Source organism: Quercus robur, chromosome 5, assembly GCF_932294415.1.
Source record: "Quercus robur chromosome 5, dhQueRobu3.1, whole genome shotgun sequence".
Classification (NCBI taxonomy): Eukaryota; Viridiplantae; Streptophyta; class Magnoliopsida; order Fagales; family Fagaceae; genus Quercus; species Quercus robur.
In genome coordinates this window covers 79,914,161-79,937,537 of record NC_065538.1, presented here as the reverse complement: position 1 = coordinate 79,937,537, position 23,377 = coordinate 79,914,161, and the positions used below count along the sequence as shown (strand labels likewise).

At 34.6% G+C, this 23,377-nt stretch overlaps 1 protein-coding gene across 1 annotated transcript; it reads left to right on the top strand.

Moving 5' to 3' along the window:
• Window positions 1-231: 231 nt before the first annotated feature.
• LOC126727304 (uncharacterized protein At5g39570) lies at window positions 232-1,734 on the top strand. Its single transcript, XM_050432890.1, has one exon. The coding sequence runs from the start codon at window positions 601-603 to the stop codon at window positions 1,579-1,581; it is 981 nt and encodes a 326-aa protein (XP_050288847.1). The 5' UTR covers window positions 232-600; the 3' UTR covers window positions 1,582-1,734.
• Window positions 1,735-23,377: the final 21,643 nt, after the last annotated feature.

The following is a 23,377-nucleotide window of genomic DNA, read 5'->3' as shown; positions in this document are numbered from 1 at the left end:
CACATCTAAGTCCATTATTGGGATCTAATGGTCTCAAAAAGTAATAATTGTCTTCAATCAAACTTTGAAATAATTGTCCTCTCCTTAGACTAAAGGAAAAGTTATGGGCCACAGCTTTGTTGAAATGTCAAAATATCTCATTGGTTCTCAGTGGAAATCACATTGCAATTTGCAAACAAATTATAATAGCTAGCTTCTCCCTCTTTTTTTTCTTTTTGGTAAGAGAAGTAACTTTTACCCGCATAACAACAAAGTTCTCTACATAAATCGAGTTCTCCATTTTTCATGCATGTGCAAAATTTGTTTTTTATTCTCAAATTAGATCAAAATTGTGTGATAGGGATAAGTAGATGGATGGGCAGATGGATAAGATTAACCCTAAAGATATGCATTATCTTCTTCTTCTTCTTCTTTTTCTTTTTTTTTTTTGGTAAACTAAAGATATGCATTTTTAATAATGCGCGAAAGCCACTTTATGTCCTAGCCATTCTCCAAGAAGTTGCTTTTTGCTAACATTGAGTAATGAATAAGATAACTGTATAAGCAAAAAAAAAAAAGTATAAGATTACTGCTGGAGAAATTGAGTTTGACTGATCAACAATGGCCTACTACAGATCCAGCTATCTTGAGGATGATCTTGGTGAGTACAATCCTACCCCTTATGGTGATAGTTATGATTCAGTTCCAAGTCATGGCTTAATGGATTATTATCCTAGCTATGATTCCAACAATTATCAGTTCTTTGAGTATAACTCAATCCCTTGTTATAGTGCTTACAATCCTCCACATAGCTATTCATCAGTTGCATATTCTACCTCTACTTTCAGTGAGCCTAGATGTATTGAGTATGACCCTCATGTTTATGGTGGGGATTACAATCCTGGTTTGACTCAATTTGTGATATCTTACTCTACTGTGGAGTTTAATGTACCTGAATTTGATGATTATGATCCAACACCTTATGGTGGTGGTTATGATATAGCTCAAAACTATGGCAAGCCCCTTCCAGCCTCAGATGAAATTTGTTATCCTCGATCTATGCCACCGGATCCAAATGCTGTCACTTCTGGGTCCATCGCATTGCCTAGTGGGAAAGAGGAAACTGGTGCGCTGGCAGAAAAACCTCAAAATGGAAGCAAACAATCCTTGGCGAATGAAGAAGAGCAGCAATTACATGATATCAGTGACAAAGGCCTTGACAGTCACAAAGAGGAACCTTTTCAAGGAGATGGGAGTGGATATGGAAATGGAATAGCTGAAGAGCATGGTTATGAATCTTATGACAAGCCGGTGCCCGAACCTCCTAGTGGATATGGCTTGGAAGCCATGGACCTTTGTGAAAGTTTATTTGGTTATTGGCCTTGTTTGTCTCGTGAGAAAAGGAGATGTGATCGTCAATATTGTGCCGATGAAGGAAGCAACAGCGACCCATGGAAGGGAACTGCAGATTATCTCTTTGGAAGTTCAAATCCATATGGTGAAAGAAGGGCTGTTGAAGGTAGCTATGTGGATTCTAATTATGGCTATGAAAGGCATTATCAGGAGCAGCCTCTCTATAGGCAGGTTTATTATGATGAGTAATTGATTATTCAATGTTCATAGATGAATAAATTCAGGATATTAAGACTGCAAAAAGTTGCAATTTTTTCCTTCTGATTTCAAGGATGAAAAAAAATTTGTCATGTATTGTTTGGATCTCTTGTTCCTATCTAGGAAAATAAGTTCATGATTGTAGATGGTTTTACTTTGTCATAGAGAAAATATATATATATATATATATATATTTCATTTCTAAGCTATTTTTTGGTGTGAAGTAATATGAAACCAAAGTATCCAGAAAGCATCCAATGGCTCTCTTTGAAGAGGAGGTGATCTAGACCTTACAACTTTAGGCACTACCTCATTGAAGCCCAGCTGTTTCAGTAGACTAATTTCCAAAGTTTAAACATTGTTATAGACCCTTAAGGTGACTGATCCAAAATGGGAAAACTATGAGCAGGGATCACTTCAATTCATGGAACTCTTTGGCTGGAAGAACAATTCGTAGAAAACAAGATCCAATGTTCCCTGCTATTATTCTTCTATGAAGCTTCTTATTGTACCAGCAGCATACTAAAATATAATTCTGGATATAGTAAAAGGCTTTTTCTTAGTACCGGGCCTGTGGGCCAACTGGCCATGAAGGCATGTTATCTTGTTCTTGTTTTTGAGTATTGATAATGATGATGATTCATCTATGGTTAACAGATGAATACATGGTTATTATTGTCCCGTCCCTGGATATTAATAGGATCTTTACTAAGCTCAAATTTGTGTAGGGTTCCTATCCGGATCTTAGGATTTTATAGGATCCCGATCCATCACAATACTAAATCTCCTATGGTAAATTTATATATATATATATATATATATTCTTTTTTGGGCCTCCAAACAGAGCTCAAATGCCTCTAATTGATTATAAAAGAAATTAATAAACAGATTAGCTCTATGGCTCTAGCTCAAATTGATAAAAAAAAGTTAAATATAAACTTCTTCTTCTTCTCTTTTTTTTTTTTTTTTTTTTTTTTTTTTTTTTTTTTTTTGGGGGGGGGGTGGGGGGTAAAGGTGATGAATTTGAGTTTGGTGATGCAAATGAAAATGAAGTGAATGAACCTCCAAATGCAACATTAAGAGATTTTAATGATTATTTAATGGATGATGTGGGTCATGTGCTTACTAATAATGACAATAATGCTATTTATAATGATCAACTATACTTTGAACCCATCCAAGATAACCAAAACTTTGTTCTTGATGATTGACTGTGTTTATGGAGTTGTTTGAAACATTGTTATTTGCTTTGTTTTGTTTATTGAAACGTTATGTATGCTTTGAAATATTTAACTTAGAATTTGGTATTTGTGAGTTGTGTTATTGGTTGTTATGAGTGGGTAAAAAAGTAATTTAAACTGTAGATTCAGATTAGAATTAATAACAACTTACTACCTATGATTTGTTATGAAAATGTTGTGGATGTATCACTTATCTATTTTTTATGGTTGTCTACAGTGACAAGAGACTCTTCTCTAGCCCTTTTCCTTGTGATGCACAACCAACCAATCGTTAGGCATAAGCCATGTTAGACATATTATAGCCCAAGTGGTCTAAATCAATTGTAGGTGTCATGTACTTGTAAAATAAGCAACTTAACTTTGGGTTAGTCTAGAGTTAGTCAAGTATTCTCAAGTATATAAATCCTACCTTAGATTCATTGTAACACAAATGTTTGATATCAATATGTAGCCGTCGAGTGCTTCCTTAAACTAATTGTCTAACATTAAATCAACAATATTTTTTCTTTTTTGTTCTTTCTTAAAAAGTAATTATACAGAGTTTCCTGTTATCAATTAATATTAATAAGGGGAAATTGTACTTTACCCACTTGTGGTTTGGCTCGTTTTAAAAGTGTCCACCTGTGGTTTAAAAGTTATCACTTAACCCACTTAAGGTGACCTCCATTAGACACCTATTACCCACCTCTGCCATTTCCGTTAAAAATTCTCCTTTACTATATAAGCCACAATAGAAATAGAATTTGAAGCAACATATTGAAGAACAACTTCTCTCTCACCATCTTAGAAATCAAATCTTCAAACCCAAATCCCATATCGTGACCTGAATCATGTTCAATCATCACAATAATTGGTTCCCTCTTGATGTATATACTACCAACAGAAAGGAACCCAGACAACAAGGGAAAACAAAAAGGAACCCATGTTTTTTTTTTTTTTTTTGATTGAAAGGAACCCAGAAGATTCTCCATCTTCTTTTGAAACCATAGGTAGAACAAATATGTCAAATCCTAACAACTCACAATAGGAAAAACCATTACACTCACAAATCCATTAAACCCATAAAATTTGAACCCACCAACCATAAGGAAATTTAAACCAACCCAGAAAATTCGAACCCACAAATCCATTAACCCCAGAAAATTTGAATACACCACTCTCCGCTGCTTCGATCTCAGCCAATCTCACGATTTCGTTTTTCTTGTTTCTTTGTTTTTGCTTCCCAGTATGGGGATTTAGGTGATGGCTAACAACAGCGGTGGTGTTGGAGGTGGTAGTTTGGTGAGGCTATGATTTGATGGTTCAGTGAGTTGGCTATGGTGTTGGATATGTTAGATTGCTGGGTGTTTTTTTTTTTTTTTTTCCCTGAGTTTTTCTTGTTTCTTTATTTTTGCATCCTAGTCTGGGGTTTTGGGCGGTGGCTAACAGCAGTGGTGGTGTTGGAGGTGGTAGTTTGGTGAGGTTATGATTTGATAGTTCATTGAGTTGGTTGTGGTGTTCGATTTGCTAGATTGCTAGTTTTTTTTTTTTTTTTTTTTTTTTTTGAAGATTTTTCTTTTACTTGCAAATCTGGGTTTTTTTTTAAGAGAACCTAGCAAAAGAGAGAGGGTTAGAGTTTTAAAGAGAGGGTTTTTTTTTCTCTGTCTACCCTCTTTTGTAAAACTTTGTGGTAATTATGTATATGAAAAATGATGAAACAAATTTTATCTTGACTTGTTTTTTGATATTTTTCTTTTATGTTTTATGTGAAGAAGAAGAAGAAGAAGAAGAAGAAGAAGAAGAAGAAGGAGAGAAAAGAGAAGAGAGACATAAAATATAATGAAAAAATACACATTTACCCCTATTTTTAAAGGCGAAAAGGGAGAGGTGGGTTACGGAGGTCTAACGGATGGCACCTTAAGTGGGTTAAGTGACACTTTTTAAACACAGGTGGCTTAGTTAAAACTAGCCAAACCACAGGTGGGTTAACTGCAATTTCCCCTATTAATAATATTAAAAACTATCCATTTTAATTATGCTTTTATGTTTTATTTCTTTTAGTTTATTTAATTTATTTGCTTATATATAGATTTTTTTAAAAAAAATTTAGAAATGCTATGTCCATAACATTTTCATAACAAATCTTATGTGGCAGATTGTTATTTGTTGTTATTAGTGGGCATCAAAGTAATTTCAGTTGTAGATTCAAATTAAAACCTGTAACAATCTGCTAACTAGGATATGTTATGAAAATGTTGTGGACATAACACCATTTTTTTAGGGTGAAAAAAAAGGTGAAAATACACTTTTGGTCCCTACATTTTGGGCCAATTCCCATTTTGGTTCCTAAATTGATTTTACTGCTAATGTAGTCCCTAAAAAAATATAATTAATTCTATTTTGGTCACTGTCATTAACCCACTAACAAAAATGTCCTACGTGGCAGATGATGTGCCCTGCTTGCTGACATGGCACTGACGTGAGTATTAAAATATTATTAAAAAAACTTATTTGGCATTTTTGAAATTCCACGTCAGTATTTAACTTAAAAATAAACTTAATTCCTCAATTTTAATTTTAATTTTAATTTAAAAAAATCAAAAACAAACAAAAAGAATTTTACTTTCTTTTAATTAAAATGATTTTTTTTTCTTTTATTTTAAAAGAACATATTCATATTTTTTTTTTCTTTTTTTTCAGAAGAACATATTCATGTTTTTTGTGTTCTTCCTCATAGTATGATTCATATTCTTAGCAAATTAATCCTCATTTTCTTATCATTTTCTGTATCTTTCTTGTACTTTCTTTATAACTAAATACATCAAAACAAAATAAATTAATTAAATGTCTTTCTTGTCTCTTTTTTATAATTCCTTTCATTATTTTTTCTAAACATGTTCATGTTCTTTGTGTTCTTCCCCATAAGGCCATAATCAGTCTCCAGAGCAAAGAACCAAACCCAAACCCAGATCTCAACCAAACCCCAAACCCATATCTCTAGAAACCAAACCCATAAACCCAAGTAAAAGAATAGAAACCCAACAGCTAGCAAAGCACCACCACCGAATCAAATCTTCCAAAATTTCCTAACAACCAGCAAAGCCTTAACATCAAATCCACAAAAATCCTAAGCTAAAAACTTCCAAATCAACCTCAAAGAGAGTAAAAAAGTGAGGGTGAGCTAGAGAGAGGTGTGAGAACCACTGATCTGGGTTTCACAACAACACAACACCACCACTGATCTAGGCCACAACAAAATAGCACACCTACCAACACAGCACCACCACAAACCCAAACTAACCCACCACCCAAACTCCAAGAAACCCAAAAACTTGGTTTCTCCAAGATTTGGATTCTCCTACAAAGCTGAAAAGTCGGAGGCTCCAAACCGATCCACTACCCAAACCGTCTCTCGCATCTCCTGCCCTATTTGTCTCTTAATTGGGTTAGGGTAGAGGTTTAGAGCAGATCAAAGAGAAATCAGAGAGACAAGGAGTGAGAAAAGTCGAAAACGCAATAGGCAGAGAGATTAAATTGATCTGGGTTGGGGTTTGTGGGGTTGTTTTTTTATTTTTATTATTATTTTTTTATAACTGGTTTTTTATTTAGTACAATATTAGGTTGGTTTTTTTTTTTTTGGGTCTAAATATTGGAAATTTTAATCTTTGTGATGTTGTGCTTGGTGACTAAGAAAATTTGAGAAAATTGTTATAAAACTTTTTTTCTCAATTTTTAAAACTTTTTTCTTTGGATAGGATCTCAATTTTTTAAACTGACAAAGCTTTTTATTTTTTTTTCTTAATTTAATTAGATTAATGTTTTTTTTAATTTTTAATTTTTAATTTTATGATCTGGATTTTTTGTTTTAAATTTTTATTAATTTAAATTTGATGTGGTATTTAAAAAATGCCAAATAATTTTTTCAATAATATTTTAATGGCCACATTAGCGCTATGTCAGCAAGTAGGACACACTATCTATTACGTAGAACTTTTCTATTAGTGGGTTAACGGTAGAGACCAAAATAGAACTGATTTTATTTTTTTAGATATTACATTAGTAGTAAAATCAATTTAGAGACCAAAATGAGAATTGTCCCAAAATGTGGAGACCAAAAGCGTATTTTCGCCAAAAAAATTTCGCTTCAAAAAAAATTCTTTTTTTTTTAATTTTTAATTTTTTACATTTTTAGTGTAATTTTGCACCAATAACTGAAGGTGGAATCAAAGAATTTTTAAATACAACATGGCGATAAGTGGTCTCTTAGTTGGATATGATTCGGCCCACTTGGGTAATCTCTCTACAATTCCTTATTGGTTTCAATTTTCTCTCTCTCTCACACACACATATATTTTAATATCTTTTTTTATGTATTAAAATGTGGACATTCTTAAAATGTGAATGAGTATATAATATATATATATATATATATATATATTAAACATTAATATTTTTCGTCTTTGTATTATTATTATTTTTTTTTTTCAATCGTTCTATGTAAGAATCGTTTACAATTTTGATTTGGAATTTTTTTTTAAGGTTCACAATGGTTGGCGATGGATGCCAGGGATGGCCGAAGTTATAAAAATTGTTTATTTTATTTATAACCATATTAATTTTAAACATACCTATAGACATATAAATCTTCCATATTTATAAACATATCAACAACAATTATTTATTCTATTCAAACATTTCTTTGACTTCATCCATTCTAATGTTTACAATGTAATATAAAATTTTAATCAGTGAGATAATGCCAATATTTTTTCACAAAAAAACCCTAAACATATTTATAAACATATAAATCTTGGAGATTATGTATATGTGTGCGTGTGTGTGTATATATATATATATATATATAAACATATAAACAATAATAATTATTTCGGATAAATATTATTTTAAATCTTTTTCCAACTTCACTACTTATAACATCTTGGGTTCCACTTTATGCAATAAAGTAAAATTACATGAAAAACAATTCTAGGTTTGAAATAGATCTCTTTTCCCCCTTTCAATTACTATTTAAAACAAAATTTTAAACATATATGTAAATATAATGAGTAGTGCAAACTTTGAAACAAATTTTGTTTTCAATTTGTAATAAAACCACTATACATATATCCATATTAGTCTTAAATATACCTGTGGGGCTCAATAATTTATGGGCCCGGCCCGCTTGCTTATGGGGAGTCCACAGGCCCAAGCCGAAGAAGGCCATGGCCCAAGCTCAAAGATAAGAAGCACAAAATGGACCGGGGATACAGCCGAGGACAGCTTGGTCCTCGGCAGACCCAAAGTCTCATTGATGAAAGTGACATACGGGCAAACCCTAAAGATCAGAAAATATCTCAGGGAAGTTGTCCTTAATACCCTTCACTGATAAGACTCTGCACCTAACAGAACCTGATTTTTAGGCTTTATTAACCATCCCCAACAATTCTGGGATTAGATTGACGGGACAAATATCAGTCCTGGAAAAGTTGACCTTACACGTGGACGAGGGACAGCAAACGTAGACTAGTATAAAAGGAAAGGTAAACTAATTAGAAGGAGAGGCCCCCCATCTCACTTCCTGGGAAAAACTCCAGGGATGAGAATGCCCGGATAATATATGTACACCACCACGAAAAACCCACCGCCGGGTAACCGGAGAAAGGCATTAGTGCTCTTCGGACATGATCCGAGGAGTCCAATCCCTCAAGTTACAAAGTTGTAAGGCTTGGATATCCAGGCTGAAGCCTTTTCTTATCTGAGTTTCCCTAAAGTCCGGTTTGGCCCAACGCCCTGTGACCAAACGTTAGCCTTTCAAGCCCACTCTCTACAAATTTTATTGTGAGGGATCCTTCAAGTGCGGGCCCAACGTCCTTGTTGGGCCGTTTGAGAATCGTGTCCCTACAATTGGCGCCGTCTGTGGGAAGGCTTGCGCGTTGGCACGGGTGGCGCATGAGTCAACTCTCTGGCAAGCAGAGATTCGCGAGTTTTTCCCATCTCCGGCGACGTGCAGTCGTTGCTCTGACATAAACTTCTGCTAGGGGCTACGCCTTGCACTGCTAACGGCGCGGGTAGCTCTAGGGGCTTCTGGCCTCAAGCCAACTCTCCCCTCCCTAGCCTAGGGGTTAACCTTCGAAAAATAAATAAGTATAGGGAAAAAATTACTTAAAAAGAAATCTTACAAGTTTTGGACAGAACCAAGGCCTTGTATGGTCCTCGGACCCAAGCCTATGGGGAAACCAAGTACAAAAAAGAAATCTTACAAGTTTTGGACAGAACCAAAGCCTTGTATGGTCCTCGGACCCAAGCCTATGGGGAAACCAAGTACAAAAAAGAAATCTTACAAGTTTTGGACAGAACCAAGACCTTGTATGGTCCTCGGACCCAAGCCTATGGGGAAACCAAGTACAAAAAAAAAATCTTACGAGTTTTGGACAGAACCAAGGCCTTGTATGGTCCTCGGACCCAAGCCTATGGGGAAACCAAGTACAAAAAAGAAATCTTACGAGTTTTGGACAGAACCAAGGCCTTGTATGGTCCTCGGACCCAAGCCTATGGGGAAACCAAGTACAAAAAAGAAATCTTACGAGTTTTGGACAGAACCAAGGCCTTGTATGGTCCTCGGACCCAAGCCTATAGGGAAACCAAGTACAAAAAAGAAATCTTACAAGTTTTGGACAGAGCCAAGGCCTTGTATGGTCCTCGGACCCAAGCCTATGGGGAAACCAAGTACAAAAAAGAAATCTTACAAGTTTTGGACAGAACCAAGGCCTTGTATGGTCCTCGGACTCAAGCCTATGGGGAAACCAAGTACACAAAAGCACAATCAAAGTTCCCTACTTCCCAGTCGACTGCTCGCCTGGATTATCTAGAGATTATCAGTCTTGGACGGTATTCACGCGCTTATCACAGAATATTCAACTGTTACCCCGGTTAGTTTCCTAAGTTTGATTTACTATGAATTATCGATATAATGCCTGGTAGTATTGGTAAATTAGAGTTAGTTAGATTATGTTTCAAGGTATCTTGCTCTAAATATTCCTGAAGAAACACACCCATGGAGCACATCCATTCACAAAGTAGTGTTGCCAAAAGATCAGTACTCAAAACATGTAAATAAATTTCTATTTTTACTAAAACAAAGAAATAGTACAGCGTACAATGAAAAGCTGGAATCAGCTTATGTCAGAGCTCAATACATAATTGAGTAGGAAGATACAAGAAAAAATATATAAAATAATGCCGAGGAGCAGTACAGATGAGAGGTCGGCTACTAAAGCTAGCCACATAATCAAAAAGAAAGATACAAGAGAATAAGAGAAAGCCGATGAGGTGGGTCAGAGGAGAGGTTGGCTACTGCTCCAAGACCTCGTTCTTCCTCAATGCTTTTACATACCCATGACTCAGGCAGCAAAAGAAACCCAACTTGAGCCTGACACCGCTGAAGGAAAGGTACAGGGAGCCGGAAGTTGAGGGGCTTTCTCTAAATATTTGCCTGCCACAAGGCAGAGGCGATGATGGCGGAGAATCTTTCTTCTGACACGCCAAGATTCTGGCATGAACAGAACCTGCTTCGGATTTTGACTAAAAGGGGGAGAAACACCCTTTCCCCTCGGTCGAAATGGAGTATTCCCCTGAACTTATGCTTCCTGTGCCCATACCTTACTATTTTGAGTCTCATGAGGACACGGCGCTTCTGTGGCGGAGAGAGTTCTTCCTTCCCAACCTTCGCCTCAAACATGTTATGTTAAGGGAGGACAGCATTGAATATAGGAGTTGTGATTTTGGAGGAAACTGAAGGAGCTGTGTGTATATAAAGCAACTCTCTCTCCCTCCTATTTATTTGAAAAGACAAGGTGGTGGCAGTCAACTCACGCAGCGTCCCAAGGAACGCTACAGACAAAATGGCTCTGGCCCAACTTCCAACGTCAACTGCAACCACAAGATTAAAGGAGCCTCGTAAAGGCGCACCTCGAACACTGGGACATCAGAAGGTACCGCGTGGCCAAAGATTGCATAAATACCTCTTAATTCGTGGGCCTAGTGAATTCGCGGCCTAGGCCCGTTCTGCATAAGGGCCCAGGGACTATGGCCCATGTCGAGGAATAGCCACTGCCGAGGGCAACCTCCTGCTCGGCGCCTCGTGATATACCTAAAGAAAGGGAGAAATTGAACTTAAAAAGTTTTGGACAGAATCAAGGCATTGCATGGTTCTCGGACTCAAGCCTATGGGGAAACCAAGTACTCTAAAATGTTTTGGACAAAACCAAGGCATTGCATGGTCCTCGGACTCAAGCTTATGGGGAAACCAAGTACTCTAAAAAGTTTTGGACAGAACCAAGGCATTGCATGGTCCTCGGACTCAAACCTATGGGGAAACCAAGTATTGGAAAAAGTTTTCGGACAGAACCTGGGCCTTGCATGGTTCTCGGACTCAAGCCTATGGGAACGCCAACTACTCGGACGGGAAAGTCCTTGGCTCCAATACTGTAAAATGTTAAGGTCAGTATGTTAAGATGGCAAAATGACCCCCTATTCAATAGCCTAAGGAAACTGTTCGTTTTGCGGATGACATGTCCTCGGATAGTTACTTCGTACACCGTATCGAATACTCAGTCCTCATCTTGGCTAATTTTGAGGTAAGTGTCGTCCCTCCCTGGTCGGCATTGCTATGTTAAGTAATTCTGTTAAAGTTATGGTGGCATCTTTTTATTAGCACGTATTTTGGCCTTAGTTGTCATTGATTCAAATGCTATACTATTGTACCGAGCAGTGCTTGCAAATTTATTAAAACATATAAACAGAACATGCGAAGTAGAATAACAATAACTTTTATTAATATGAAAAATTATTACAACGTACAAAGAAGGGCTTAAACAAGCCTATACAAAAAATGAATTGCTAAGGCAACAATAGCATCCGCAATACAGATCAGTAAACAGTCAGGTGTCTTTTAAACTCACCTTCAAAGTCTCTCCAATCTCTGCCTCAGTACTGCTCATATCAGGAGAAGAACCTTCTTTAGAAAAAGATGAAGGAGAAGGAAGAAGAATTGGAACACATGGAAGCACTTCAGCAGGCTCTTGTCATCAAGGAGCGCAAAGAAAGAAGAAGATGGAGGACATGAGCAGAAGATGGAGGAGATGAATGAAGAAGATGGAGGACATGAGTAGAAAGGAGGAGAAGAAGAGAGAAGAGATGAAAAGAAAGAGAAAGGAGCAAAAGAGGGAGAAGGAAAAGCACCAGGATGGATCTGGTGGTGGAGAGAAGAAGAAAGAGAGGCAAAGGAGGGCGCCAGTGAACGAAGAGAGGAAGAAGTAAGGGCACTTAGACCCTGCCCCAATCCTGACTCCTAACACGCTGGCGCCATGTTAGATATGCTCGTGAAAGAGCGGGTGGTACTGATGATGTGCTTCCTCGGCTCGGTCACGCCGAAAGTGTGACGTGACGAGTCCCTGCTTCGGATTTTGGCTAAAAGGACGGCGGGGCAAATCTTGAGTCTCCGCCATCTTTGCCCTGACCGAGCCATTTTGAGCTTCGCTAGAACATAGTGTTTCTGGGAAGGGAATGGTTCCTTCATTGCTTAATATTACGGTGAGTGTTTCAGGCTAAGATGTAACCGGAGAGCAAGAATAAACTCCGGAAGGAATCTAAGAGTTTCAAATTTTGTGGGGATTAAAGGGATTCATCTGTGGGAGAAACACCTCTTGTTTCTTCTCTTTATATAGGGGACGAAGAGGAGATTACTTAATGTTTGCAGATCTCCAAGGAGATCTACAAACATCAATACACCCATTTCATTCCCCCATGTTATCAAAAACCGTTGAATCTGGGAGGTCTCGTAAAAGGAAGATATTAAAGGCATGTTTCGGATAACCAAACGGCATAAACGCATCTCGCGTAAATTGAGGGAAACATCTTGTAGACCGGCGCATTCCCTGGGGAGGTGAAGAGTCGCCAACGTCGATCAAGGACTGAATTAAATGAGCCACGATAAAGGCTCGGTATTACCAAAACCCACCTTTCCAACCAAGATGTTGGACAGCAGGGTTTTGAGGGGCTATTGTGGGGCTCAATAATTTATGGGCCTGGCCCGCTTGCTTATGGGGAGTCCACAGGCCCAAGCCGAAGAAGGCCATGGCCCAAGCTCAAAGATAAGAAGCACAAAATGGATCGGGGATACAGCCGAGGACAGCTTGGTCCTCGGCAGACCCAAAGTCTCATTGATGAAAGTGACATACAGGCAAACCCTAAAGATCAGAAAATATCTTAGGGAAGTTGTCCTTAATACCCTTCACTGATAAGACTCTGCACCTAACAGAACCTGATTTTTAGGCTTTATTAACCATCCCCAACAATTCTGGGATTAGATTGACGGGACAAATATCAGTCCTGGAAAAGTTGACCCTACACGTAGACGAGGGACAGCAAACGTAGACTAGTATAAAAGGAAAGGTAAACTAATTAGAAGGAGAGGCCCCCCATCTCACTTCCTGGGAAAAACTCCAGGGATGAGAACGCCCGGATAATATATGTACACCACCACGAAAAACCCACCGCCGGGTAACCGGAGAAAGGCATTAGTGCTCCTCGGGCATGATCCGAGGAGTCCAATCCCTCAAGTTACAAAGTTGTAAGGCTTGGATATCCAGGCTGAAGCCTTTTCTTATCTGAGTTTCCCTAAAATCCGGTTTGGCCCAACGCCCTGTGACCAAACGTTAGCCTTTCAAGCCCACTCTCTACAAATCTTATTGTGAGGGATCCTTCACGTGCGGGCCCAACGTCCTTGTTGGGCCGTTTGAGAATCGTGTCCCTACAATACCTATAATTTTTTTTTTTCTTTTAGTTTATTTAATTGATTTTTTATATATTTTTTATAATATGTTTTTAGGGTAGAGAAAAAAGCTTCTAAAAGTTTCTCTTTTAAAAAAAAAATTAATAATTTTCATTTATACATTTAGAGTGATTTTGCGACAATAAATGATGGTTGATATATTTATAAATTAAATATTGTAAAAGTTTTTGTCTTACTATTTGTTTTAATCCCACATTGGAAAATTAGTGTGAGTTAAAGAGGTTTAAAGTCTGTGCGTTGTGTATTTAAGAGTTAGGCTTTTTTAAATATACACTACTGAAAGTTTCTTTAAAAACTTTCTCCCCTCTTCCTATGTATGTGTTAAAAATATTTAGTATTCTAAAAAAAAAAAAATATATATATATATATATATATATATATATATGATCATCATTGGCTATGACAGAGGTATATTTTGAGTGCTTATTTAAAATGTTATTACGTAGCTAAGCTCTTTGTAATTCTTCATGAAATTTTGATTCTCACATTTATTATTATTTCATATCTATTTTTATGTATTAAAATGTTAAAAAATAGATTTGAATGAGTGAAAAATTATTTAACCTTCCTTATATTTATACAGGGATATAAATATTGTATATAGGGATTCAAAATCGAGACCTTAATAATATCATTAATTCTTTTAAAAATGATATTATAATCACAAATTTTTCTACAATATTTTTACAAACTCTTGTGGTAGCAAATTTTTATTAGTTTGCATCTAGGCCTACTATTTACACCACTTTTTTACTTACCAATAACCACTCCCCACATCAGTAATTTATAAAAAAATTATGTAACTCTAGAATTTTTTTAAAAAAAAAACATAAAAAATATTTAAATTTAAAATTTAAAGCAATATATACAAGCACAAAAAAATTTTCCCAACAACAAAAATTACCAATAGTGAAAAAAAAAAAAAGAGCATAATCGACCAATCCAACCTTTTAAGAAATTTCAAACAAAATAATTGTCCACAACAACATGCATCAAAGTCACAAAAAAAAAAAAAAAAAAAAAAAAAAAAAAAAAAAAACCCTCAGTGGCTAAACCAATGTACACAATCAACAACAAGGTCGCCATAGGTACTAAAAGTTTGGGTGATTATCAAGCAATGCGTATCAAATTATATTGTAATTAGTTTTAGTTTATGATAATGATGTTCCTTAGAATTATCGGGAGTGGTGACCTTAAAATCACCCGGTGAGGTTTTTCTCCGTGTAAGTTTTCTCCATTCGTAGACAAATCACCATGTCAATTTATTTTCCACTGCATTTAACTTAGTTGGTGATTTGTTTGTGCTACCATGTTTATTGCTTGTAATTAAATCTAATTAATTCACTTGGCTAATTAATTGATTAATTTACCAAAAGAGTCAATACTTTCTTGGCTTATCACTTTTAAATAATTCTATGATTCTAACTTGTAACGTGGTAAATGTGTTTGGGTAGATTGGAATTATTAGAACAACGGAAGGATTCTAACTCAGGCTATGCTCAGTCATGCATGTAACACTAAATTAGAGCATTCAAATAAACTCATACAAAAATTATTATTTATTTAAGCATAAGAACTTGCTTTTTCTATTTTACCTAACCAGTTTTCAAAAACATTTAATTTACATCAAATTATCTATTCTAAAATGTATTTCATTAAAAAAAAATTAATTGTTTCTCTCTTTTCGCATACCGCAACTATTATCCATTCTCTACCTTCATCCTTGAGATATTTAGGTCGGCTGCACGACATATGCCAGTAGTGTCATCCTCAACGATGCAAAGAGATGGAACATGTCTTATCGCTTTAAAACACCAAACTTAGGTTTTAGTTGCTTAATGTGCAAATTGTTTGTAACTTGGCTTTGATACTAGCTAGTTGTTATGTATGATACCTAACAGATGGAAAATCATAGTATCAAAGAGAAGCAATTTTTTTTCTTTGAGAAAACCAACCTCCAAGGTGAAAGTTAAATCAATTTTAGGTTACATCCATATTCAACATATACGACGTCGACTTTATTGTTAAAGAATTTGGCTCAGTCTAAGCTGTCACGATATTTATAAGTTAAACCTAATACTTAAATTTAATTAAAGATAAATTCATTCTAATATACTGTAATTACTAATTAGATAAGACTCATTGTAAGACTTGCTTAAGACATTTATCAAAAAAAAAGACTTGCTTAAGACACTCAACAAGTTATTCCCATATTTACCTTTAGCTCAACTCCTAATAACGACATGAAAATAAACCTTAAAAATGACAAACAAAGCAGAGGACATGACAAATTTGGTCCCAGTGTTCCATCCCAGTACTACAAACGATGAGAGTCATTATTTTGCCTGAAAAATCCATCCCAGTACTACATGGGGCTAATGAAGGTTACTGAGTTTGCAAGTTCTATAATTATATATGGGATGGTCAAGCTGATATATGGATGGGTATTAGAGTAATTAAGAAACAGGTACTAAAAGTCTGGGTGATTATCAAGCAATGCGTATTAGATTATTGTAATTAGTATTACTTTATGATAATGATGCTCCCTAACACATCAGTATCATAATTTTCTGAACAATGAAAAACTCTCATTATATCTAAGCATGCACATCTTTCTAAGCACAGATTGAACAATATATGTCGGTTTGTTACAGGTATTGGAAATTTTGAACAGTGCTGAAGAGGGAATGCTTATCTCGTAAGTCATAATTAACCAAAAAAACATCTTATCTTCCTAAAATGTATCTTTTATAAGATCTACACTTATGGATTCTATACATGTAAGAAAATTTCACTTACAATGTAATGATTATTTTTCATAAGATACTTTATTGATATAAATGATAAATTATACTTTTAGTCCCTGACATTTAGCATAAGTTCCATTTTGGTCTCTATAAATTTAAAATTTTTAAAATTAATCTCTAAATTTCATAAAGGAAATAGGTGACTAACGAAATGTTAAGATGCTCTATTCTTTAGAGACCATAAGCAAATTTAACTTTAAAAGTAAACAATGGAGTTATTTATACAAATTTGTTTTCACGCTTGTTGAAGTGATTAGTGAACGGTGAACACAGTTTTTACGTAGACCTTTCATTTTTTTTTTTTTTTTTTTTCAATCACTCACAATTGACAAGTTCAATAATTATAAAAAATGTTAGTATGAAAAAATTGTGTCTCTAATATTATTGAAAATTAATTCACTACAAACTGACACATGAAAATTGGAGGGTAAATATACTGGAAAATGAGTACTTTTTTATTGTGAAAAAATGTGGGTATAATGTTATTTCAAATTTTTATTTCTTCAGCTTCATTATTTCTAATATGTTGGGTTCCACCTTACATGGATATTAAAAAATGTAAAAATTTAGGGTTTTTTTTTTTTTTTTTTTTCCTGATTTTAAGGATGAACAGAATCTTCCATGTATTGTAACTATTATGTGGCTCTCTAATTCCAATCTAGGAAAATAAGTTCATGTGTATAGCGTTACTTTATTGCAGATAAACACAAGAAATATTCCATTTCTAAGTTTTTTTTTTTTTTTTTTTGTGAATAGCAATATGAAACCGAAATATCCAAATATATATATATATCCAATGGCTCTTTTTGGAGTAATTTCAAAAGTTAAAGCATTATCATGACTCAATCAATATTGGCAAATTAAGTTATGAACTTCAATCCATGGAACTCTTTGGCCAGATTAACAATTAGTAGAGAACAAGAACCAATATTCCCTGCTATTAATCTTCTAACATACGGAAATCATTTGTATTTATCTTTTCTTTGCTTTTAAATAATTCTATGATTATAACTTGTAACGTGGTAAATGTGTTTGGGTAGATTGGAATTATTAGAACATCGGAAGGATTCTAACTCAGGCTATGTTCAGTCATGCATGTATCACCGAATTAGAGCATTCACATCAACTCGTGCAAAAATTATTACTTATTTTAGCATAAGAACTTTTTTTTTTTTCTATTTTACCTAACTACTTTTTAGAAATACCCACATTAAATTATCTATTTTAAAATCTATTTCATTAAAATATTAATTTTTCTTGATTTTGTTAATTATTTCTCTTTTTTCACACACCACAACTACTATCAATTCTCTTCCTTCATCCTCGAGATACATTAAAAAAGAATAAAAAAATTTAAAATACATATGAATAGTACTAGTGCAAATTTCCATCGTTACAGTAACTTTGGATGGGCTTTACACAATTTTACATATACTAATATCGGTGGCTTTTCAGCTATGGCAGTTAGTTGGCAAAAAATTTACCTTAAGTTATTTTGCACTAACTAAGCAATTGGTCTTAGGGACCTACAAGAAAAGGGAAACCTCTTGCAAAGACCAACCAATGGCATTAGCATGAGGTTGTTCCATGATCAAGTTAGAGAAAGATTAGTGAGAAAAATTTGTAAAATAACAATAGTAGAAGAATGCACACTTTTGTTCGTGGATTGATAGGGTACTTAGGCTCATCGGTACAACATTAACTCAACTTTGCAAAGAGATGGACTATGTCTTAGGGCATCTCCAATAGGCTCTTTAAAGCCAAATATGGAGAGCAAACACACAAAAAAACCCCTCCTACAGCCTTTCCATCTCCAATTTTTTTTTAGATTTGGTACAGTAGCTCTCTTAACATAGAGAGTACTGTAGCAATTACTGTAGCACCTCTAAACAATATTCTCTCTTAAAATAATACCCGGTTGAATAAAAAAATAATTCTTTCTCTCTCATTCCTTTTCTCTTTCGTTCTTCACTCTCTTGTGCTTCTCTATCTCAACGGTTACAAACTAAAACATACCACAATCAAAACAAAAACACAAAACCCAATCAAAAGATTTGAAACACAAAAACAATCTTTCTCATAAGCCTAATGAAATCTAAACAATAAAATAAAACTAATCAAACTAGAACCAAAAAAAAAAAAAACATGTAGAACAGCGATTTGTGTAGAACACCAATCTCCACTTCTTTGCTGGTGATCTTTGCGTTTATGAGAGAGAATTTGTTTGTGTGAGATAGAGGGAGAGAAATTTGTGTGTGTGTGTGTGTGTGTGTTTGTAAGAGAAAGAGAAAGAAAGAGAGAGGGAGAAGTGGAGATATGTTCTGGAGTCTGGAGATCAAGAACTAGAAAAACAAAAAGGCAAAAGAAGAGTGAAGATGGATATAGGGGTAGGTTTATGTGTGTGGAGGAGAAAAAAGAAGAGAAAAATAGAAAGAAAAAACGTATGGATGAAAAAAAAAAACTAAAGAAAGAAATGAAAAATAATATAAGGAATAAGAAATCAAAATTGAGTAACATTACTATGATATTTTCACAATACTTTCATAATAAATTTTAAGTGACTGATTGTTATTGGTCGATATTGGTGAGTAAAAAAATAATTTAAATGATGGGTTCAAATTAGAACTAGTAACAACTTACCATATAAGATTTTGTTGTGAAAGTATTGCGAAAAAATGTTGTAGACGCAACATTTCTCATTAAAAAAAAAATATATATATATATATATATATATAAATAATTGTTAATGTTGTTTGGAATTTGAAAAATACAGATGAATTAAGAAATATTAAAAAAAGAATAAAGAAATAATATTTTAATGGAATAGAGAAAAAGATGGAGAGTCAGATGGAAAGTATATTTGAAAAAGTGAGTAGGTAAAAGGAAAAAGTAACTGTTCATTCTCCAAACAGTACAAAAATTTAGAGAGACTATTGGAGATGCTCTTATCTATACTATTATATAAGCGGCTTCACTTGTTTGGGATTCTTATTTTTTTTGTTCAAAATACCCCTACAATCCTATGTTTAAGTAGAGACAAAATTAAAGGACAATCCGGTAAAAATATAACTTTAACTTCTACTAATACATGGCCTAAAAAATAGGTTCACTCTTCTGTTGATTTTTAAATTGCTTTATCTACTTATAAATTAAATTCTCAAAATAAAAATTATATATATAAATATATATATAAAATAAAAAGACAAGTTTTTTTTTTTTTTTTCCTACAAAATAGGAACACTAAAATAAAAAAATAAATAAAAAAACCTCATCACACACGCGAACGTGTGCGATGAGGCTAGTTGCTTTTAAAGTGATTGACAATTAGTATAGCCCAATTAATGCATATGTGAGAGAGACTAACATTAGGTTGCCCTCGACCTCAAGTTGAGATCATCTAGATACTCTAAGGGGGTGCCTGAACTAGAATGTGTGACTGAGCAAACCAAACGTTGCATTCCAATTTTGGTTTGCCAAAAACACCAAACTTAGGTTCGTAATTTTAATACTAGTTGTTTTACTTTGAGAAAACCAACCTTGGTGAAACTTCACTATATAACAATTTAAAGGTTACATCCATATTCAACATATATGACGTCGACTTTATTGTTAAAAAACTTGGCTCAATTTATGACTTGTTTTTTGAATTGCTTTGGGGCGGGGGACATCATGGCCTCCTAGCTTGTGAAATTTTCCTTCGATAGTAATAGTTAATCTTTAAAATTACTTGCCACCAACCCTCCTAAACTTATGAGAGAAAAATATAATACAGATTAATCCCTTTCAAATTGTGTTTTAGTCTCTCTCAAATCTTACAAATTGGCTCAGAAAAATTCAAAACAAAAAAATTTGTTACAAAGAACCCAAAAAACACCCAGCCTTGGCACATAGTGTCCATTTAGGAACAATTTTTTTTTTTTTTTTTGGTTGAAAGTGTGCTAAAGTACTATACTTTTACTTTAAAAAAATGAGGTTTTAAAAAATTGTACATACAACCTAAAAACTAAAAACTAAGCTTATAAACTCAAGCCAAACAGATACATACTTTCTCCAAATTCCACTATTTTTATTTTTTATTTTTGGTGTTAAAACATATTGGTTTTTTAGTAACTTAAGCTATAATATTTTATTTTATTTCCCTAAATAAAAAATTATTATATTTTATTTATATTCAAATTTTATAATATTTCTTTATTTATATAATTATATCTGATAATATTATACGAGCTATTGTGATCTAAATTTTTTTCAAAAAAGATATATAATTAGGTTAGAAAATTTAATATTTAAGTTTTCAAAGTTTGAATAATTTATAGGGAAAAAATTCATAATTGATTTTTATTTTAAGAGAAAAAGTGTTCACAACTCTAAAGGTACCGCTCAATCTTATATCCCAAATACTAAAACTTTTGATGTTGAATCCTCTAAAAAGGCTCAAAAATATGAACCCAAATAAATTATATTATTTCCTTATAATGTGATCATGGATTACAAAAACTAATAACATCCCTGTTAATCGACTTGATGAACATCTCAAAGTTGGGCCATATTAATATAGAAGTCAGTATTAAAAACAATCTTAATCTAAAAATCAATTATTAATGATTTCAGTAGCATAAAAGAAGGTAGGACACAACTTCATTGAGTTAAAGTTAATTTATAAAATAAAAAATTGTTTTAATAATGATTTTTTTAAATTAAGAATTTTATTATATTTAGCCCCCCAAGACAAAATTCTTGGCTTTGCCATTTTACTAGCCATGTTGCATGTTTACGTAAAAGATTTCTATTAGGAAAGCTTTCTTGGACTTAGGTTAAACTCCAAAGATAGATTGCTTGGTAGAATTTGAGTCAATGTGGAGATTTGTTAGAAATTATCTTAAATTCTTAATTTGACTCGGTTTGAGTGTTTTTTTTTTTTTTTTTTTAATGTAGAGGGAAAGTTTTATTTCTCTTGAAGGAAACTTTTATTTCTCATTAAGAAAGAAAATTGGTTTTACTTATCCACTATGTGACTGGGTTTTACTTATCCACTAAGAATTTTGATATTCCTTATCTACCAAATATTGAAATTTTATAAATAGGCAATTCTACAATGGTTTTGGTAGTTTTGGCCTAAGGATCCTCCTAAGACTCTTAAAAAACACAAAGTAAGTCTATTGAATTAGTTCAAAAGAGCTATAAATAGGATTTGGTATTTGTCAATGTTCTTTGAGTGTGTAAAGTGTGAACATTTTATAATTATTTTTTCGACGTAGATCTAAAGAGAGACTTGTTTTTTTGTGACACCTTTCATCATAATAATGTTCGCAATCAATCTTGTGTAAGGGTGCTATTCGAAAACCCTTTCTTGCAACAACAAATATTATAACTTTTATTGTCACAAGACTCACAACTATAAATGCATGAAGACAAAATTAAAACTTCCACTTATACAACAAACTCTTATCGGAATTTAAGTTGTGACAACATTTGTGAGTTAAACCTAACATTTAAATTTAAAGAGAAATTATGAAATTCATCATAATCAAAAGAAGTTATCCCATTTTCACCCTGCCATGAGCAGCTTCCCTTCTTATTTTTTATGGTTGTCTACAGTGTACAAGTTGTGCTCTTGTCTTGTGACAAGAGATTCCTCTCTAGCTCTTTTTCCTTTGAATACACAACTAACCAATCGTCAAACATCAAACTTGTTAGCATATTATGGCCCAAGTGGCCCAAATCAATTTTAGGTGTCATGTACTCGTAAAGCAAGCAAGTGAACCTTGGTTTTTTTTTTTTTTTTTGAAAGTGAAATGAATCTCATTAAGCATTAACCAAGTCCAAAAACAGAGCATCTAGAGCAGGGGGAGGGGACTCCTCCAACCATACAATCTCATCACCCAAGCCTTTAGCAAACTTAGCCAAACAATGAGCCACACCATTGGCTGTACGGTTTACCCACCCAACAGATACAACCCGTAGGCCTGAACATAAGCAGTGAATATCCCCATACAAAATTCCCAGGCGTGAACCATTCGGCTATGAGCTAGAAATGTTCCTCATGACCGACATGTTATCACCCTCAACAAGAAGCTCGGCGAATCCCGCATCGACGGCAAACTCCAAGGCGGTAGGCCAGCACCTCCGCCTCCTTAGAATCTGACACAGGTGGACCTCTCGCTGCCAAGGCAGCCAACACTTCGCCCTTCTCATTGCGAATAACAGCTTTGAATCTTGTCGCATTTAAATCCTCAAAAATAGCTGCGTCAAAATTTAGCTTAACTCTATTCTCCGATGGTGGCCTCCACTGGTCATCTCTAGCAACGGTATTTTGGACCGCTAGGTGTTGTTGGGCTTCCCTAAACTCCTTTAGAAGTTCTGTTGCTCTCATATTCAGCCGAGACGGAACTTGCATGCTCCCACCATGGATGATAGTGTTTCATTGGCTCCAAATCAACCAGGCCTGGACAAAAAATAGTTCAAGCTCCTCGGTGGTTAGTTTCTTCCATAACTCCTCCACTAGTTGCAGCACATCAAGCTGACCTCCCACCGATTTTTGCAACCATCTCACACAGCCCGCCCACACATCCTAAGCCATACTACACTCCCAAACGACATGAATAGCAGTTTCTGCCGCTTGTTTGCACAGAGGGCATGTGTCGTCTTTCGTAATGCGTCGTCAAGCTAGCTTCATTTGAGTGGGTAGAATGTCGTGGCAAGCACGCCATGCAAAAATGCAGACCTTGTTTGGGATATGAAGCTTCCATAACTTGCCCCACACCATGCATCTTCCCAACGGCAAAGAGCCCTCACCCATAACATCCGTCTCTTTCTTTAATTCTTTGGCCAAGTAGTACCCTGTTTTAACTGAATATACTCCCTCTATAGAATGCAGCCAAAACAGAGCATCATTTGTATGCCAGCAA